General features: G+C 54.2%; 3 protein-coding genes across 3 annotated transcripts; 1 reads left to right on the top strand and 2 right to left on the bottom strand.

The window, feature by feature from the left end:
• Positions 1-239: 239 nt before the first annotated feature.
• Positions 240-8,932, bottom strand: BDP81DRAFT_23484 (protein phosphatase 2C). Its single transcript, XM_060582845.1, has 4 exons — positions 8,396-8,932; positions 6,274-7,036; positions 621-6,041; positions 240-566 (listed from the first exon to the last, which is right to left on the bottom strand). The coding sequence occupies exons 1-4, from the start codon at positions 8,581-8,583 to the stop codon at positions 375-377; spliced, it is 6,564 nt and encodes a 2,187-aa protein (XP_060445100.1). The 5' UTR covers positions 8,584-8,932; the 3' UTR covers positions 240-374.
• Positions 8,933-12,414: 3,482 nt separating this feature from the next.
• BDP81DRAFT_23465 (uncharacterized protein) lies at positions 12,415-13,891 on the top strand. The gene is made up of 2 exons (XM_060582844.1): positions 12,415-13,169; positions 13,250-13,891. Exons 1-2 carry the CDS (start codon positions 12,579-12,581, stop codon positions 13,754-13,756), a joined length of 1,098 nt encoding a protein of 365 aa, XP_060445099.1. The 5' UTR covers positions 12,415-12,578; the 3' UTR covers positions 13,757-13,891.
• Positions 13,892-14,266: 375 nt separating this feature from the next.
• BDP81DRAFT_394179 (voltage-dependent potassium channel beta subunit) lies at positions 14,267-15,740 on the bottom strand (the record flags this gene model as incomplete). Its single annotated transcript, XM_060587921.1, has 6 exons — positions 14,267-14,488; positions 14,602-15,162; positions 15,240-15,327; positions 15,415-15,481; positions 15,535-15,557; positions 15,643-15,740. The coding sequence occupies 6 exons, from the start codon at positions 15,738-15,740 to the stop codon at positions 14,267-14,269; spliced, it is 1,059 nt and encodes a 352-aa protein (XP_060445098.1).
• Positions 15,741-16,905: the final 1,165 nt, after the last annotated feature.

The following is a 16,905-nucleotide window of genomic DNA, read 5'->3' as shown; positions in this document are numbered from 1 at the left end:
CCACCGGCCTTTACCTCCATCCAACACGCCCTTCCAACGACCAGCCGGTCGGAGCAGCTCGCTAGCCCAAGCCCTGGGTAACCCAACTTTCTGAAGCAATGACATACGGAAAGCAGTTTGGTTTGATCAAACTGCGGCTCGCTAAAAATTGGCTGGGGTGTCGTAATCGCATGATACAGTAATGGAATATGTATATAAGAGGCGCCGTGTTCCCCCACCCCCCCCCTTGAAAGAAACGGGTATCCAGGTATTGTTGTTGTTGTTGTTCTTGTTGTTATTGTCATTGTAGTAGACGGGATGCTGTCTCGCGTCGTAGGTATACTATATGAGGTCGCTGCAAGGGAATCATGAAGTGAACGCTCGCCACGCTTGTCTCATTCCGTTTCGCTCCCGTCGTCTCCAGTGTCGTTCAACTCGCCATACAACGCCTTGTACCGTGCCAGTTCGGCCATCTGCTTGGCAACCTGGTCAAGAATGTCACTCATGGGACCTCGCATGTCCTCAAGTTGTTGCAGTGGAACGCTGCCAAAAGCAATGTGGCGAAGCGACAAGCTCGTCACACATGTCTGTCACTCTGTTAGCCAAAGTTCTTCACAAACAAGGACCGTCCCAGAACTTACCTCTATTCTGCTCACTTGATGCTCCATAAAGTTGAGCAGGAATCGTTCCGTGACTTCTCCTCCTCGGTGTTTCATCCTCTCCAACAACTCTGTTTCGGGTGGCTGTAAGCCCTGGCCAGAGACATTTTCTAGAGAGCTGCACAGCATCTCCAGCCGTAAGCTGACACGCCACAAAGCCCAGATTGATTCGGTGTCGAAAGCCAACTCGCTGCCAGCTTGGAGAATGGCGGGTTTGCCGACCTCGGTTCGTTGCTCGTGTTGTTGATGATGCTCAATACGGCCGGCAAGCGCATGCGGGTACAAGGAGTACACGACTTCCGGGTTCTCAAGGCCTTTGAGCTTCTTCTCACCCATTTCCTTCACCTCAAAGCCTTGAGAGCTGAGAGATCGTAGGTCTTTGCGGATTGCCGATCCCATCTGGTCGTCATCAAAGGTATCCACGGATCCAGTCGATCCGTTTCTGTCTGTGTCCTGATAGTTCTCCAGGCAGCGCTGAATCTCCGAGATGAAATCAGATGAAACGGTGATTTGACCACCATCAGCAACGGACGAGATACGAGAAGCTTTGTTGACCATTGGACCAAAGTAGTCCATACGCCTCGTGACGGGATCCATCTCACTGACCGCCTCACCAAAGTGAATGCCCATGCGTACGGAAAGACCCTTGAAGATCAGGGCGTTGTCCTTGTCGTAAAGCGCCTGGCAAGAAACGGAGTTGATGACTTCAGAAGGCCAATTGACATCCAGCAATGACATTTGAACAGCAAAACACCAGAGAAGCGCTGATGTGGCTGTAGGGAAGGAGACCATGAATGCATCTCCTTCAGTCTTCACTTCGTATCCACCAATTCTTCGCAGCTGCCGACGCATGACCTCGTTATGCAGCTTGATTGCAGATCTCATGGCAGCGGGATACATCTCCCATAGAGTGGTCGAGTTTTTGATATCAGTGAAGGCGATGGAGACGTTGCCCGTCGGGGCTGGAATCTCGGCCTCAAGACGTTGTAGACTTGAGTCGAGAACGTCGGCCTTGTTCCTCTTGCCTCTTCGCATGGGCTGCTGAAGGTCTTCCGGTACGCCCGAGGGATACAGAGACATACTCTGGCCACGATGAAGCCTTGACCGTTCGACCCGCCTCTTAAGATCGGCGACGCTCATCATCATGACCATGATCTTGTTGGTGGCGCCATAGGCAATGGCCAAATCACGAAGCTTTTGCGACGCTCTCATCAAGTCGCCGCGCTCCTGCCTTGCAAAGTCAACCACCAAAGCAGGATCCAAATACTCCCAAAACTCTCTAGTGGCAATCAGGATAATGTCATCCTGCTCACGGATGGTGAAGTTGCTGACGTAGGGGGCAGCTTGAACCGCTGGCATCAGGTCTACGTAGCCAAAGGCCCTGGAAACCTCGAGCAGGTCGTTCAGTCTGCCATTACGCGAGACCCAGCCACCTGCCTCACGGATCCGTTGGCGCTCGCTTGGTTCTGCGGGGTCGTGCTTTCGCGTCAGGATCTTGTGAGAGCCATCGGTCTGAATCAGCATAGCTTGCGCGTCGCCCACGTTGGCGACGTAGAGCTCAGTGTTTTGAAGATAGACCACGGTGGCAACGCCACCAGAGTTGAGATCCTCCTTGGACAACACAACTGGCGTTGCAGAGCCTCTATGCGTCTTTTGCGAGCGCTCTTCGGTGTGTTGGATGGCGATGGTGACGAGGTCCTTGTTGAGAGACAAGAAAGCCCGCCTCAGAGCATCCGCCGGTGTCTCATTGAGACGCGTCTTGAGGCCCTTCAACTCCATGCCAAAGATGTGACCAAAGTTCTCATGCAGATACTTGGCAATCTTGGAACCTCCACTGGAGAGAGCCTGCCCGTCAAACAAGCCAAGCAGAGTCTCGGTCTCCGTGGAGTTGTACCGAGGCACCACGAGATCGATGGTTGACAAGTGTTCGTTCTTGCCCAGTGTATCGGCCATACCGTATGGAAGATGGCCAGCAAGAGAACCTGAGGTTCGCACACGGCGATCCTCACTCTGATCGGGAATCGTAGGCTGCGTGAGAGTGACATCCATGAGACCTAAAACCCTCAGATTCGAGAGCCTGTTGAAGTCGGCGAGAGATTCTCGGTTTGACACAGTCGGACCAACAGTGGTCTGTTTGATCTCCAAACGCTTGTTGCCCGACAGATTGAGGTACCTCAGGTTGGGATTGAGGTTCCAGTTCCAGTCGTACGGCACATTGGAGATGTTGTACTTCAGGGAGTTGCTACCACAGTCCAAGACCGCAAGCTTCTTAGCCCTGGATATGTCGGCCGGCAGGTTGGTGAACTTGTTCCCGTTGATATGTAAAACCTGCAGCAGACTAGCGTCTTCAAGATCATCGGCCGGTAATGTCGTCAGCTCGTTACCAGATAGGTAAAGCTCCACCATCTGGGGCCAGCTCTTGATTGATCTTTGCGGCATGTCGTTGATGTAATTCCAGGACAAGTTGAGGACGCGAAGCTCGTTGAGCATTGTGATCTGGTCGAACACCTCGTCGTCAAGCTTGTTCTCAGCCAAGTACAGGTTGCGCAGAGATCCGGCAAAAGTTGTGTAGAGTCTCGACGACAGACTGGAGTCTTTCCTGGCGGTCGCAGAAGGTGGGAGGGGTGGCACGGTGCCGGCCGATGTGGATCTAGACACCACTGACGTCTTGCGGCCACCCTTACCATAGACCGACACCACAGAACTCTTCCTGTCACCACCGCCTGGTACAGGCGACGGTCCAACGCTCAACAACGTTGACGATGAGTTCTGGCTCGGTCTCCTGGAGGCATCGGGTGATTCTTCCAAAGGAGATTGGGCAATGCGCTCCATCGGGTTGGCCTTGTTCACGGCAGCTGGCGTCTGCGCTTCTTCGCCTGATGGCCGGGGTTGTCTGGAGCCTGGCTTGGGGAAGTTCTCCAAGATATTGGAAGACGCGTTGAGAGTCTCGAGCTTATTGGCCCACCACAGCTCCATTGGCAGTTTCCTGATATTGTTCCTCCGCACGTCCAACACTCGCAGTTCTGTGAGACATCCTATGGATGGCGGAAGTTCCGCTACGTTGTTGTTGGCAATGCTGAAGTGCTCCAGCTTGCTGAGATTTCCGATGAGTGGTGGCAAGGAAACGAAGTAGTTCTTGTCCAGCACGAGGCGCTCCAGGTTCAACATCATGTTGAACGTCTCGTCGATACTCGCAAGCTGGCAATGAGATAAATTGAGCATCTTCAACGTCAAAACTGGCTCGTTGATTTCGAACTTGGTGATGGGGTTAGAGTTCAACTTCAAGCTCCGTATCCTATCGAAGCTGCCAATGAACTGTGAGATGCTGTTGTGGTCTGCAGAGAGAATCTCCAGCTTGGGGAGCAATGATATGATGTCGATGCTCGTAATGGCGTTGTATTTGATATCCAGCTCCCGAAGGCCTTGTAGCTCGCTGAAAGTATCGGGCAGCGCCTTCGATAGCCTGTTGTTGGTTATGACAAACTTTTCCAAGTTTCTCAGTCTTCCAATCTCGTTAGGTAGGCTGCTTATTGAGTTGAAGCTCAGGTCCAACTCAATAAGAGTCTCCACCTGGCAAAGGAACAGTGGAAACCTGTCCAAGAAGTTGGACGAGATGTTGAGGTTCCGCAGAGCCCTGTAGGCACCAAAGTACGGCGGGAGTGCCTTGAGGCGGTTGTTGGCTATGTTGAGCTTTAGTATGCCCTGCAGACCGTTCAATTCGGCGTGGTCCAGCTGTTCCAATCGATTGTTCGATACATCGAGGTATGTCAGCTTTGCCGCCTTGCCCAAACTGGGGGGTAATCTTCGTGCTTCGTTGTTGTTGAACTTGATGTCTCTCAAGTTTTGACAGGACTGGATGAAGTCGCGAGGGAGATCCAGAGAGAGGTTACGGGAGAGGTTTAGTGATATAATCTCAGAGGCCTTTGAATAGAGCGAGATGGGAATGGTGATGAGGTTGCGGCCAGCGAGGTCGACGTGGTTGAACTTCTGTATGCGTCCAAGTCCGAGATCATTCGTGACGGAGTGGAAGTCGCTCTCTCTTGACGAGAGGAACATGAACCGGCACAGATAGCTGTTGTCCTCCCGACCCACGTCTTCGATGCGGTCCCGCTCCTCGTAACCAATTTGTTGCAGCAGGCGCTTCTGCATCAACAGCGGTCGCTCGGGAGCAGCGAGGACTCGAACCAAGTCATGCTTCTTAAGAATGATGTGGTAATTCTCCAACCCGTCAGTAGCGTAAGTCTTTTTGATAAGCTGTGATATAACATCGGTGACACTCGCATCGAGAGCCATGGACAAGGTCGCAAACGTCCCGTCGGATCTGAAGATTCGGATGCAGTAAGGTGTCATCTTCTCGTCGGGTCGAGGCGGGCTTCCAATATCGTCAATGTCTGGCGCCTGGTACGTGGTGTCCTCGGTATTACGACGTACAGCCCAGCTGTCCGGCGCGTTCCAAGAACCATTGGGTCCGAGGACAGCATCGGGCTTCGCGGGTACTGGAGGTGGTTGTTCGACTTTTTCGGCATCGCCAATGCTGGAGAAGACGCCGCTGTCCATGGGTGTCAAGGGTTGGGGCTTCGTAAGGATACCGTCCATGTCGCTCAGGTTGGTGTCCAAGTGAATTCCTCCAAGCGATCCAAGATTGTTGTTCGCTCCAGGCTGCCTATCCGTCGGTCCAATCTGCTCATCCGGCTCCATAGTCCGTTGTTGCCGGCCTTTGCTCTTGGAGAACGGAAATCTGTTGTTGAACGTCTGGTTTCGTTGGTTATACGCTGCTAGTCGAGGGTCCTGGTCTGAACCGGGCTCGGTGCCTGAGAAGGCGAGCGGGAATGTCGAGGGCGATAGCTCGGGTCTAGCGAATTCGGGACGAGAAGGCTTGGTAGCCAGTGACCGAGTCGAACCGGGCAGGTCGCGTAATCTAGACGCCCCGTCATCTTTGTCCTTGTTCCGCCGTAGACGATGCAATAAATTTCGCTTGGAATGATGCTGCTGCTGCTGCTGCTGCTGCTGCTGGCCGCCGGGCGACGTGGAGCCATCGACAGTGCCATGTCTCGAACTGAAGTAGCCGCCGCTCGGCGTCGGGCTTTGGGCGCGGGATCGATTGGAGCCGTACATGACTGTCGCTGCTGAGCCACCGCGCTCTCGGGGGTTCTGCTGTACTTGCAAGCTGGCCTGCGAATCTTCCCTGCTTACAGTCGGTCGCAGCGCCCTGCCATCATCAATGCTCCTGTTGTGTCGGTGGTGGTGGCCAGGGAGATGCACGATTGAATGGCCGGAGCGGCTGGATGAGGAGGTCTTTGGTGGATTTTGCGGGTTGTTGGGATTTTCGTTGTTCATGTAACGTTCGCGGTCGGGACCGCTCAAAATGTCTCTGACTGGGGCCTCGCCGAACCTGGCAATATCCTTGAAGCACATTTAGCAGTCTTGACTCGACACAGGACGGGTGGAAGAAGGGGTAATAAGAGATAAGATAAGGCGATGGGTTGATGCGGCGCAATTCCCGTATGCGAGATAGCGGCGTCAAGGGTGCGGATGTGCGGAACGCGGATGGGGATTGAAAAGAGGAGGGATGTTCGCAACGAAATAAATCGTGGAGAGTGGGATCAACAACAATGCAGCGTCTATTGTTACTCACATCAGCCTCCTGGTAGAGGAACGGCACGACTTCAGGAGCCGGTACTGGGGTTCTTGGTCTTGACGAGGAAGGCGAAGCTTCTCGGTCTCGTGCATGGTCTGTCGCGTTAGAGTAGTTGCGATCCCTCGTAGGGCGGCTGTGGCTATAGGAACGCGAGCGGTCCCTGCCAGAACTCGAATGCAAGCTGCTCTCGGAACCGTCTCGCCCGGGAAACTCCTCCCCAAAGAAGCCCTGTAGTTTTTGTAATCCACCTCTTCGAATGCTCGTCTTGGAGCCCTGACTGCTCAACGTTGTTATGCTGGCCAGAGAAGGCCTTCGTTCGTCTCCGAAATATGCTACATCTGGCGAATCTTGACTGCCAGAGGATTGAGGCGCAAGGCGATTTGTAGGCGGACGGAAGCCAGGCGAGAGCTGGGAAGCGACGGATAGGTTATCGCTCGAGTCGTTGTAAAAAGTGGTATTGAGCTGGCTCTGAGGCGTGGATGCGGTGGCACCGCCGTTGGATGGCGACATCCAGGGAGCTATCTGGGAATTGGACGAGGGAGTGGCCGTGGGAGGGTTGTGTTGTATAGAGGGCAGACGGCCGCCAGAGGTCTCTAGGACGGCCAGGTCTCTTCGGTAGTTGGCGAAGTCGCTCAGACGGTGATCGCGATAGGACGAGGCATTGGACTTTGTTGTTTCTGGTGACAAAGCTCCGCGCGGCGCAGAAGCCAAAGTGGAAGAGGCGGACGGGTCGGCTGGACTCAAATCACTAATGAAAGATCTAGACGGGGGGGGGCGGAACGCAATGACCAGTCAGTTATGGGTGCATTCGTCAATCAAAGAAGGGAACACGGAGGAAAATGGAAGAGAACGTTGTTAGTCCGGTGGGAGAATGAGTTTGTCTTGGGTGCTTGGCTTGAGAAGCTGCAACTGGGCTGGACTGGAGGGATCGAAAACAGCAGATAGCTCCACCATCGAAGCGACTGACGACAAAGCTTGCCTGGGGCCGGGGCGGAGGAGGAGGAGGAGGAGGAGGAGGCGAGGGGACGGGGGGACGGACGACGGGGAGGGGTGAGGTAAGGCACCGCAGGCCGCAGGCCGCAGGCCGCAGGGCAGGACAGGGAACGTACGAGGTACGATTGAGGTGCGGATGAGGCTTGTTGGTTCAGGGACGCCGGGCTGCTGGTGTGTTGGAACTTTGGAGGGGAAACTTGGGAACAGCCCAGGTACGAAATGGGTATCCGTACGAAGTAGTGTGCGAGAGAGGGAGGGGTGGAGGGGAAGGGGATGGAGATGGGGACAAGACCAGACAATTGTTGCAATGCGCACACCAAGGCAATACGGGCAAAGTAGCAGGCAGACTGGAAGCAGCCCAGTACGGAGTAAAGCAGCATCCAGCAGGGCAGAAAAAGAAAAAAAAAAAACACACACACACACACACACACAAGCACACAAGCACAAGCTGGTCGCACCTCAGTCCTCAGCTACGAATAGTGCGAACAGTCTAGAGACTGAGAGTCCTTGGACCTAGACACTATTCGTACACCAGTTTGGAGGTTTGTCTCGCCTGGGACTGGGACTGGGTTTCGGGACGCCGCCGCGGCACGCAGGGAAAAAAGCTGCGGGACGACAACTTGAACCAACGAGCAGCAGGGAACAGCGGCCCTGGGCAGCAGAGACAGAGACAGAGACGGAGAGAAAAAGAGAGGGACCAGGAAAAGAAGAGAGCGCCAGGGCCACCTCACCTCACGACTCAAACAACCCACTCGTGGATTGCGGCTTGCGGCTTGCGGCGTGCGCACGCAATACCAGACAGAGTGGGAGGCGTAATGAGTGTAGGTACTCCGTATGGAGTGAGAGTTGAGGAATGGACACCGGCGTCGGAGCGAGTTGAGTTGAGTGGTCTCACTCACTCTCATGCTCACTCTCACTCTCACTCTCTTTTTCCCCTGCTCCCTCCCTTTCTCTCACTGTGAGAGTCTGTGAGGGCTTTGCTTGGTGGAGATGGTATAGAGTGATGGGAATTGTGTTTTGTGTGTGTGCGTGGGTTGCTTGATGATTGATTGATCGACTGGGGGTCATGGGGAACGGACCGGGACAGGCACACAGGGCCAAACATGAGAAAGAACATGACACTCACTTGTCTGCGAGGGATTCATTGCTACCGGTGTTGCCATTGCCATTACCCTCCGTCTTGAGGCGCATGGACGACTTGCGCGATGCTGGTATGGGATTGCTGGAAGGTCTCACGGTGGCCGATGATCGGGTGCTGTCGGTACTGGTGCTCGTGAGAGAGCTGAAGCGGGAGCCGGCCTCATTCCTCGTCATTGTCGCCAGGCCGTCGCGAGAGGGCGTAGAGCCATGTCATTCCCAAGAAACAAGGTTGAGAAAACAGAGGGGACCGGCGCAGCACGGCACGCTATCGCTGTGGGCGCAGTACTTCGTACTCGTACGTATCCGTAATTCCGTATTATGAAATGGACGAAAGCGTGAGTTGTGGGCACTGGGACGGGATCCGTAAGTTAGGCCTAGCGGGCACGCGGGTAATCGACGACGAGGGTGGAGTGGGCAGTAGTCGTAATCGATATTTGCGGGTGTGCTGTCTCCGTAAGGTAAGGTACTCGGTTAGATAATGGTGTAGGTGAGGTATGGAACAGAACAGCGGCGGCGATTGCGTTTGCGACTTTGCGCACTTTCAGGTTTCGGTGGAGAAAGCAAGCACGCAATCCGGCGAGAAGCGGGGGGGCTGGCGTCGTGGTTGACGACCCCGTCTAGTGAATGTACGGATAGGATATTCGTAAGGTCGCAAGGTAGAGAAGCGGGCACGAAAACAGCTCGCGGGCGACACACTCCAGAGTGCAAGAGAGGGGTCGAGGCCGACAGAGACAGACTCAGAGTAGAAATGGATACGATTAGATCATGCTTGTGGCGGCTAGGTGGAAAGTAAAGGAATTGGAACGGCGGCAGGACAGTAGGTATGTATTGTCGTCAAAAGGTGGCTGTTTTGGCAGTCCGGTCGCATCTGCTGATGTCAGTTGTGGTGCGAAGAGGCGAAAAGGAATGAAGCTGCGTGACAGCGAGAATAGAGAGGTAATGTAAGTTGGTAAGGTAGGGCCGAAAGGTGTCTGCTGCTGCTGCTGCTACTGCTACTGAGGTGCGTTCAGGCAATGTAAGTATGAAGTACTCAGGTAGTCTTGTGCGACGGACAAATGAGCTTCATGGGTGAGGTAAGGTAAGGTAAAGTAAGGTAAGGTAAGGTAAGGTAAGGTAAGGTAAGGCAAGGTGAGGTGAGTGAGAGTGAGAGTGAGAGGTGAGAAGGTCCTGGTTGGGTAGCTCTACTCCCTACTCCGTACCCAAACTAAGTTGCGTGGTGTGCAGAGTGCTGGTGCGATGCGGAGCAGGTACTTTGAAAGGTATGTGGTCGGGTGGCGTGCCGCGTGTGGTGTGCAGACGGCAGAGTGTTGTTCCCCGCGCTCTGTGTTGGCGGTGCTTGGTGGAAGGAGGTGCCCAGGAGGTGCTCTCGACAAGAGTCTTTGCTAGCTTTCCTCACCACTCACCAAGTCATGTTACAGTCAATCGTTTCTGCGTTCTCGTAACTGTAAATTGTGAATATATGGTGCTGGATACGCCGAGCTACCTTGCAGAGTAATCAGTCAGTCGTGCCTGCCACGAATTGCAAGATGGACGAAGCATGTACCCATGTATTTACACACATAGAAAGTTACCAAGGTACTCAAGTACTCCACGATGTGGAAGGTACCAAGTCAGGGAAGGTGGCTACTTAACCTTTGGGTAAGGCGAAGCACCCAGTGACCAATGGCCTGTTCCCATCCCAATTCAATCCCAATGCCTCCCGTCCGTACAACCACAAGGTGACACTACCAGGCACAACGTCCAAGAGGCAATGCGCATGTCAGTACTCTTTATCCGTAGAAAGGAATCTCGTCGTTCAATCTTGAATGCTACTTATCCCTAGGCATCTTCTCATTTCAGAGGCCATGCTTGGAAGGAGCACCAACATTCCATGTTTCAATCCCAGGAAACCCTGTCACCACAAGCCTTGACACACAATCTCTGTTTAGTGTACCCATCCGTTTTTCGTATAAGGTAATGTGAGAGGTACCTCGACACCTACCTTGGACAGTAAAATACCTACCTTACCTCGTTAGCAGCTGGAGGTGGGCTTTTCCGGGGATTAGACCCGCTCCAGGACTCGCTTCCGTCGCTCTGCTGGAGCGTAGCGCGCTGAGGTGCGGTTGAGTGGGCGAGTGGGTGAGTGGGTAAGCGGTTAGCCGGGCTAAGTTCTAAGTTCCAAGTTCCAAGTACCTTACCCAGACTTACCAGAGTGAGAGTCTCAGACTCTCAGAGACCAGCAGGAGTGTCGCTCAGACCAATTCAGTGAAAGAGAGCCATCAGGAGCTATGTACGGAGTAGTTCCGTATGTCTCTCCCAGACCATATTCCAAGAGGCGTCTCTTTGCGCCTACATCCTTGCACTCATCGATGCCATGCAATGCTCTCTGTCGCTGTACGGTGTACCTACCTCTGTGGACCATCGAGGTTCCTTGTCGCGTTTCGCTTCGTCCTCCGCAAGGGACCTGAGTACCTGTCTGTACCTTACCTGAGGTGAGATCCTGAGTAAAAAAAGATACGTAGCAAAAGGGCTGGATGCTTCAAAGACAACCTACTAAAAAGTTGTCGAGACGCTTAAATCACACGTTGAGATGCACACAATCACGTGTTGCCGACGCACGTCCAAGGCATCGTATTTTTTTCTTCCTCTTTTAATCTCAAAATTCTGTCAGGCAGAGCTTCGGTTGCCCTTGTTTCGAGAAAATCAAAGTGTTTGGTTCCCCGATACCTAGCGCGGTGGGTGTGAGTGACAATATCTTCATTTTAGCGTCTGAGGTTCCGTCAAGTGGCCCTTTTGGCTGAGGTGCTGAGGTACGGAGTACTGGGAAGGTGGGGTAGCAGGTAGGGAACATGCTCACGGACCACCTGCACAAGATGTCGGGTAGATGGTAGCGGACATGGACGGCACCTGATCTGGTTGAAGTGGGGCGATGGGCAATTCCATGATTGGTTTTCCCAGCTGTGAGTGGCTGACATGTTTGGGGGAACTTGGGAAGGAAGTGTGGAAGGTCCTCCTTCTGGGCTAGTCTGTTGGTACCTTTGTACCTTTGTACCTCCTCACCTCCTCCCCTCCCCTACCTACCTTACCTAAGGTAGGTGCTCCGTCCAGCAGGAACCTACTTAGCCATGCTATCTCGGGACTTGCCTTCTCCCGCTAATCACCTGCGACACCTCAAGTATCGTCCTATCGTCCGTTCGCATTCCACCCAACATCTCCCACCAAAGACACGAGAAACGAGAAAGCACATCTCAACGTCAACCGTCCACCCGTCCCCGTCCACCCGTCCCCGTCCACCTCGCAAGGAACGGACTCGCGACTCGCGACGCCAGAGCTGAGCAGAGGTCAGTGTCACCGTCCAAGGGACGGGCTGGCAGGGGAACAGACTACAGGCTCACAGAGTAATACGACTCTGGCACTCGCTGCCCAAGGCCATTTCCGATATTCCTCTTCCTCTCTTTCAAGTTTGAGACCAGAAACCTCAGACCAGTCACTTTACTACGGATAGACCAGACCTCCTTTTCTCATCTCAACATACCTAGACTCATGGACCTCCGAGCACACCTGTACAAAGTACGGAGTACGGAGCACGGAGTACGAAACAGAGGCATTCTTTCACCTTAGTCAATGTTTCCTGTCTGCTTGTTCAACCCCCCCCCAACCCGACCTCAGTCTCACTTCATCTTGGCACACCGCGGCACGCAAGGTCCAGCTCCAAGACTCCATCTCAGCGCGGCTGCTGAAGCCGCTACTGTTGCGTGGCTGTTGCTATTATTGCCTGCTCGTTGTCGCATTATGGCGTTCCATTGCTCGATTGGAGAAGTCTCCAGCTCCGGCCAAGCATCTTCGGCCCCTTCTCTCCACTAGTAAGGCACCTTACGGATACTCTCAACCCATATTGTATGTCCATTCCTGCAGTATAGTATACCATCTACTACCATATTATGCATCTATATTTCGACTTGGACACGTACTCTGGACCATGTCTTGATACCTCACAGCCGTCCTCCCGCGATTCATTCCCAACTCCGGTCAAGCGCCCATCGTTGGGATCCGTCCAAGTTGCGAGATGACTGTCACATTCGAAGCCTCACTCACGGACATGGCCCATCTGCCAATCGGATGACAGAGTGACGACCCCGTTGCTAGCTTTTTCTGTCAATATCAAATCTAAATTCCTCCAAGTTCCAACCATGGCCTCTGGCAACTCTTGTCATTCCACGGACGCAGTTCCGTTACCTTGCGGCTGGTTTAGGTTGCCTGCTGCACCTTGCCCACCCATGCAGCCACCGCCCACATTCATTCCCGACTCGTTGAGCTCGCATACGAATAAACATTCACACCACATCTCATACTTCACCCACACACGCACACGCACACGCACACATGTCAGCCATGCAGCAGCCCGCGGGGCAACGCATAGGGCAGACACCACAATTCACCACCAGGGCAAGTCAGCTCAGACGCTCGTCTCATCCTGTATCCCTACTTCGTACGCCTTCACAACCTCCAACGCCGCCGTGCGAATATCCCACGTCCCCTGGTGCTCTAGGGTTCCCCTTTTTCGCTCTCTTCCATTGCCTCCTCGTCTTCCCCCCTCTGCTGCCTGGCCCTGCTCCCCCGATCCAAGCAAGCAACATCACACATGTTGTCGAGCGAGCAGCCTCCCTGCTTGGCCACATGTCTTCTACCACTCTACTTGTTCTACGCAGCAACTCTGCTCATCTATCGAGGCTACACTTCCCAGTGACTCCCAACCGTCGTTCACGACACTAACCGTCCAGGCGTGCAAGGCCCAAACTCTATTCTCCCATCACCACCTCCAAGCGTCAATATGGCCTGATACTGACATCTTATTTGGCAGTTCGATCTTTGCACCAAGCTGTGGCTACAGCTATCTCAAACCATGACTTCTCAGTCACCCTACCCAAACCAAATTCATCGTTTTCGCTACTCGCCCCTTACAGCGTCGCCTGTTGCCAAAGAACGCCCAGCTCTACCTGTTCTACCACCTAATCCCAGTCTCCCACTCTCCGACGCCACATGTCTTGCCTATGAACAAGAAGGACTGCCACCAGACAGCGATCAATGCGCTCACTGGAGGGCCCTCGTTTCGTTGCCTTCGGGCCTCTCAGCACCACCTCACCTCTCCTCTGCCTGGCCATCCTTGCACGTCTTACCGTTCCTGCGTTACCATGCACACCAACATCAGCCTGTACCTAGGGAGAGGCCGCGTCTGCAACCTCGTTCTTGTCCTCAGTACACCTCTGACACGGGTCGTTGCTCCGGAGTTCGCCGCCATCAAAGCCGCCCCACTCTCATGATTCTAGCTGTCTGGGTCATGCGAGATATGCAAAGCAACCAACCATAATGAACAACAATATCAACATTAACGTTGATGTTAACACTATCGCCTGGGGCGTTGGAGTCAGATGCAAGGCCTACCACCCTCCCTGTTCAACGATTCGCGAGCCGCAACGACGACAGGAAGATCGACAACCTTCTTGGGTCTAGATCTGAACTCATCAGTTGGCATAACATGCTTGGAGGCCTGGTCCAACCCTATGGGCTAGGTACTATTCCCAACACGCCATACGAAGTTTCATCGACAAGTCGAAGCACCGGCCAGAGGATGCATTGTTACATCCTCAATGGTCCCTGAAGATCTACGCGAGCTCCCGAGTAAAAGAGCGAGTCCAACACTCCATCACATGGGCCTGGACGTGGCCGCGCATGGATCGAGCTGGTAAAAGATGTTTTTGCTCCTCTTTTGTACCGAACCTCTCGTCCTTTCCCAGATATGGTATGCCAGTAAAATCCGCGCCACCCAAAACGAACGCAACAGAAACACAATTTCCAGAAAAACACGCCATTCTCTACTCTAATCTTGTCTTGCCGGGTCCAGTTTGACCTCTCCCACAATGGCATCGACCTCGGCCATGATCTCGGGCGTCAGCTTCTCCAGAACCTTCAATGCGCCCACATTCTCGACGATTTGCTCCGGCCGCGAGGCTCCGGTGATCACGGAGGTAACGTTGGGGTTCTTGAGGCACCACGCCAGGGCCAGCTGCGACTGCGTCGCGCCGAGCTTCTCCGCAATACCCTGCCACACACATTATCCCGGTTAGCTGTCATGTTGCGTGCCGAGTCGCCGGGCGGCGGACGCGCGGGGGGGGGAGTGACAGAAAACAACAGCATTCAACAGTAAAAACTCACCTTGAGCTTGACGACGTTCTGAATCAGCGCCTTCCACTCGTCGTTGCCGTACCACTCCTTATTGGCCCAGTTGACAAACTTATCGCCTTTGCCCTCCGCGAACCGGCTCCCGGCGGGAGGCGCGTCCGGGTTGTCGTTGTACTTGCCGCTCAGCAGGCCCATCTTGATGGGGCTGAAGACGGTGAGGCCGAGGCCGAAGCGCTGGTACAGCCTCTGGAACTCGTACTCGACCTTGCGGCGCTCGAGGATGTTGTACTGGGGCTGCTCGACGACGGGCGCGATCATGCGGAGGTCCCGCGCGATGCCGCAGGCCTCTGCGATCTCGTCGGCGCTCCACTCCGAGGTGCCCCAGTACATGGCGTAGCCCTTGTCGATGACGTGGTTGAAGGCGCGGACGGTTTCTTCCATGGGGGTCAGGCGGTCTGGTCGGTGGGCGTAGACGATGTCGACGTATTCGAGGTCGAGGCGCTTGAGGGAGGCGTGGAGGCCTTCGATGATGTGTTTGCGGGAGAGGCCGTGGTTGTTGACGAGGACTTGGCCGTTGGCGCCGCCCCAGTTGAGCTGGTATACCCAGGTTAGAAATATTGTTCGAAGCTGCTACAGACACTGCCAATGGGGGGTAAGGGTTCGTGGTTTACCTTTGTTGTAACGACTATGTCGTTGCGGTTCCAGTTGAACTTCTTGATGGCCTGGCCCATGATGATCTCCGAGTTCCCGCCCGCGTAGCTGCAATTGGAGGTTTGTGGTTAGCCAACCTCCCCGTCGCTCGGCCGCAGCCGCATGGGATTACACGAGACGGTCTGGAGGACTCACCTCTCAGCCGTATCGAAAAAGTTGACGCCAAGGTCGTAGGCTTGCTTCATACACGCAAACGTTTGCTCTGCAAGGTGACCGTTAGTCACGGCCCAGATCGTTCTAGACTTGGTTCCATACCATTCTCAACGTGGCCGCCGAAGCTGTGTGTTTACCAAGTTAGCACGACGTTCTCCCAAGTCACTGGGATACTGCCAATCTAGGTGAGGATGAGATTGAGGAACGTACGTCAACCAGCCGCCCAAACCCAGCACAGAGACGTGAAGTCCAGAGTTACCCAGGCGGCGGTACTGCATGCCCGTCTTTCTCGGCTCTTCCCACGCCATTGTGTCTGTTTGTGTCGGTTACGTTTACGGTTCGGGGTTGGTAGGTGACTAGGGAGGTTTCTTCGTCGGTGGTCGTCTTTACAATCTCTGAAGCTGTGGGAGTATGCGAAAAGAATCAAGATGTTTTGTTTACATTTGCTCTCACAATCTCTCATCTACGTTTTTTTTCTTTTTTTTTCTACACTGCCTAATGATTTACCCCTCCGCCTTCGGTCTCACGCACATGTTCAAAGCTCCTCCAAAAGAGCTTGCCCCGCACCCCGTCCCTCTGCGGAGATATTATCGGAAAGTAATGTTGCCTTTTTTTACCCCTCCATATAACCCCCCCCACCACGTCATACTAAGGTGTGGTAATCCGTAGTAGTGGAATCCGCTAGCATTGGCCAATTACTGTTGGATGCACACAACCTACCTTAGCACGCTTAGGTACCTTAATACCCGTGGACTTGTGTGTGCTGCAGTGCGGCTGGCTGCAGCTGGGCAAAACAGCTTGCATGTTGATCTCCCAAAGATTGTCTCCATGTATATGCGTACAAAAAGGATGGCGGTAGACGGGCAAGAGGTTCGGAGGCATACGGACGGGACCGCTGTAAACCCGGGCTGACCTCCTGTACTTTTGCGGCCGAAAGCCCGGCAGCCGATACGGGGTTGTGAATCTAGCGCTAATGGCTGGCTCATGGCGCTTGCTCGATGGCCGTCGCGGTCCATGTAAGCCGGTCGACCTACCTCCTGCGAAGGCGTCGTGGCGGGAACGCTTTCTGGTGAGACTAGGGACTTGGATAGAGTCAGTTTCTGAGGGTGTCTGACGTGGAGGCTACACCCGTGGTGTCCCATCGAGATGTTCCGCTTGGTTGACTCTTGAACAGCAGGTTGTACATTCCATCTCTCATCGCTAGAGACCGTGGGGATGTAGTCCAGTCGCGGCCGTCTACCAAGCCCATCCGAGCTTCACCGCCCTGTTCTGACGACGTAGTTGTCCTAGACTTTGGCCATCTGCGAACCAATAATTTGCATTGCTGTCGAGTAAACCAGGTAGGTGCCGGTGCATGCGATCATTCTGTGCCAGGTCTGCCGTCCTCGGGTATCCGGGGGAAGCTTCCTACCGACGTGACCCGTGTGATTCACGTCGCCGGTATGGCGTCTCAACCCGGCTCTGGACCAGTCT

Source organism: Colletotrichum phormii (genome assembly GCF_030913505.1).
Source record: "Colletotrichum phormii strain CBS 102054 chromosome Unknown BDP81scaffold_10, whole genome shotgun sequence".
Taxonomy (NCBI): Eukaryota; Fungi; Ascomycota; class Sordariomycetes; order Glomerellales; family Glomerellaceae; genus Colletotrichum; species Colletotrichum phormii.
Note: the sequence above shows the minus strand (reverse complement) of the source record. Positions and strands in the feature narration are given on the sequence as shown.

What these genes read in the sequence shown, in the direction of transcription:
- BDP81DRAFT_23484 (XM_060582845.1), bottom strand. Translation starts at nt 8,583, where the DNA reads ATGACGAGGAATGAGGCCGGCTCCCGCTTCAGCTCTCTCACGAGCACC. An exon ending in AATGAATCCCTCGCAGACAA is followed by an intron (nt 7,037 to 8,395) that starts GTGAGTGTCATG and finishes CCCCCCGTCTAG; the next exon opens with ATCTTTCATTAGTGATTTGA. An exon ending in ATCAAGTGAGCAGAATAGAG is followed by an intron (nt 567 to 620) that starts GTAAGTTCTGGG and finishes ACAGAGTGACAG; the next exon opens with ACATGTGTGACGAGCTTGTC.
- BDP81DRAFT_23465 (XM_060582844.1), top strand. Translation starts at nt 12,579, where the DNA reads ATGGCCTCTGGCAACTCTTGTCATTCCACGGACGCAGTTCCGTTACCT. An exon ending in TCACGACACTAACCGTCCAG is followed by an intron (nt 13,170 to 13,249) that starts GCGTGCAAGGCC and finishes CTTATTTGGCAG; the next exon opens with TTCGATCTTTGCACCAAGCT.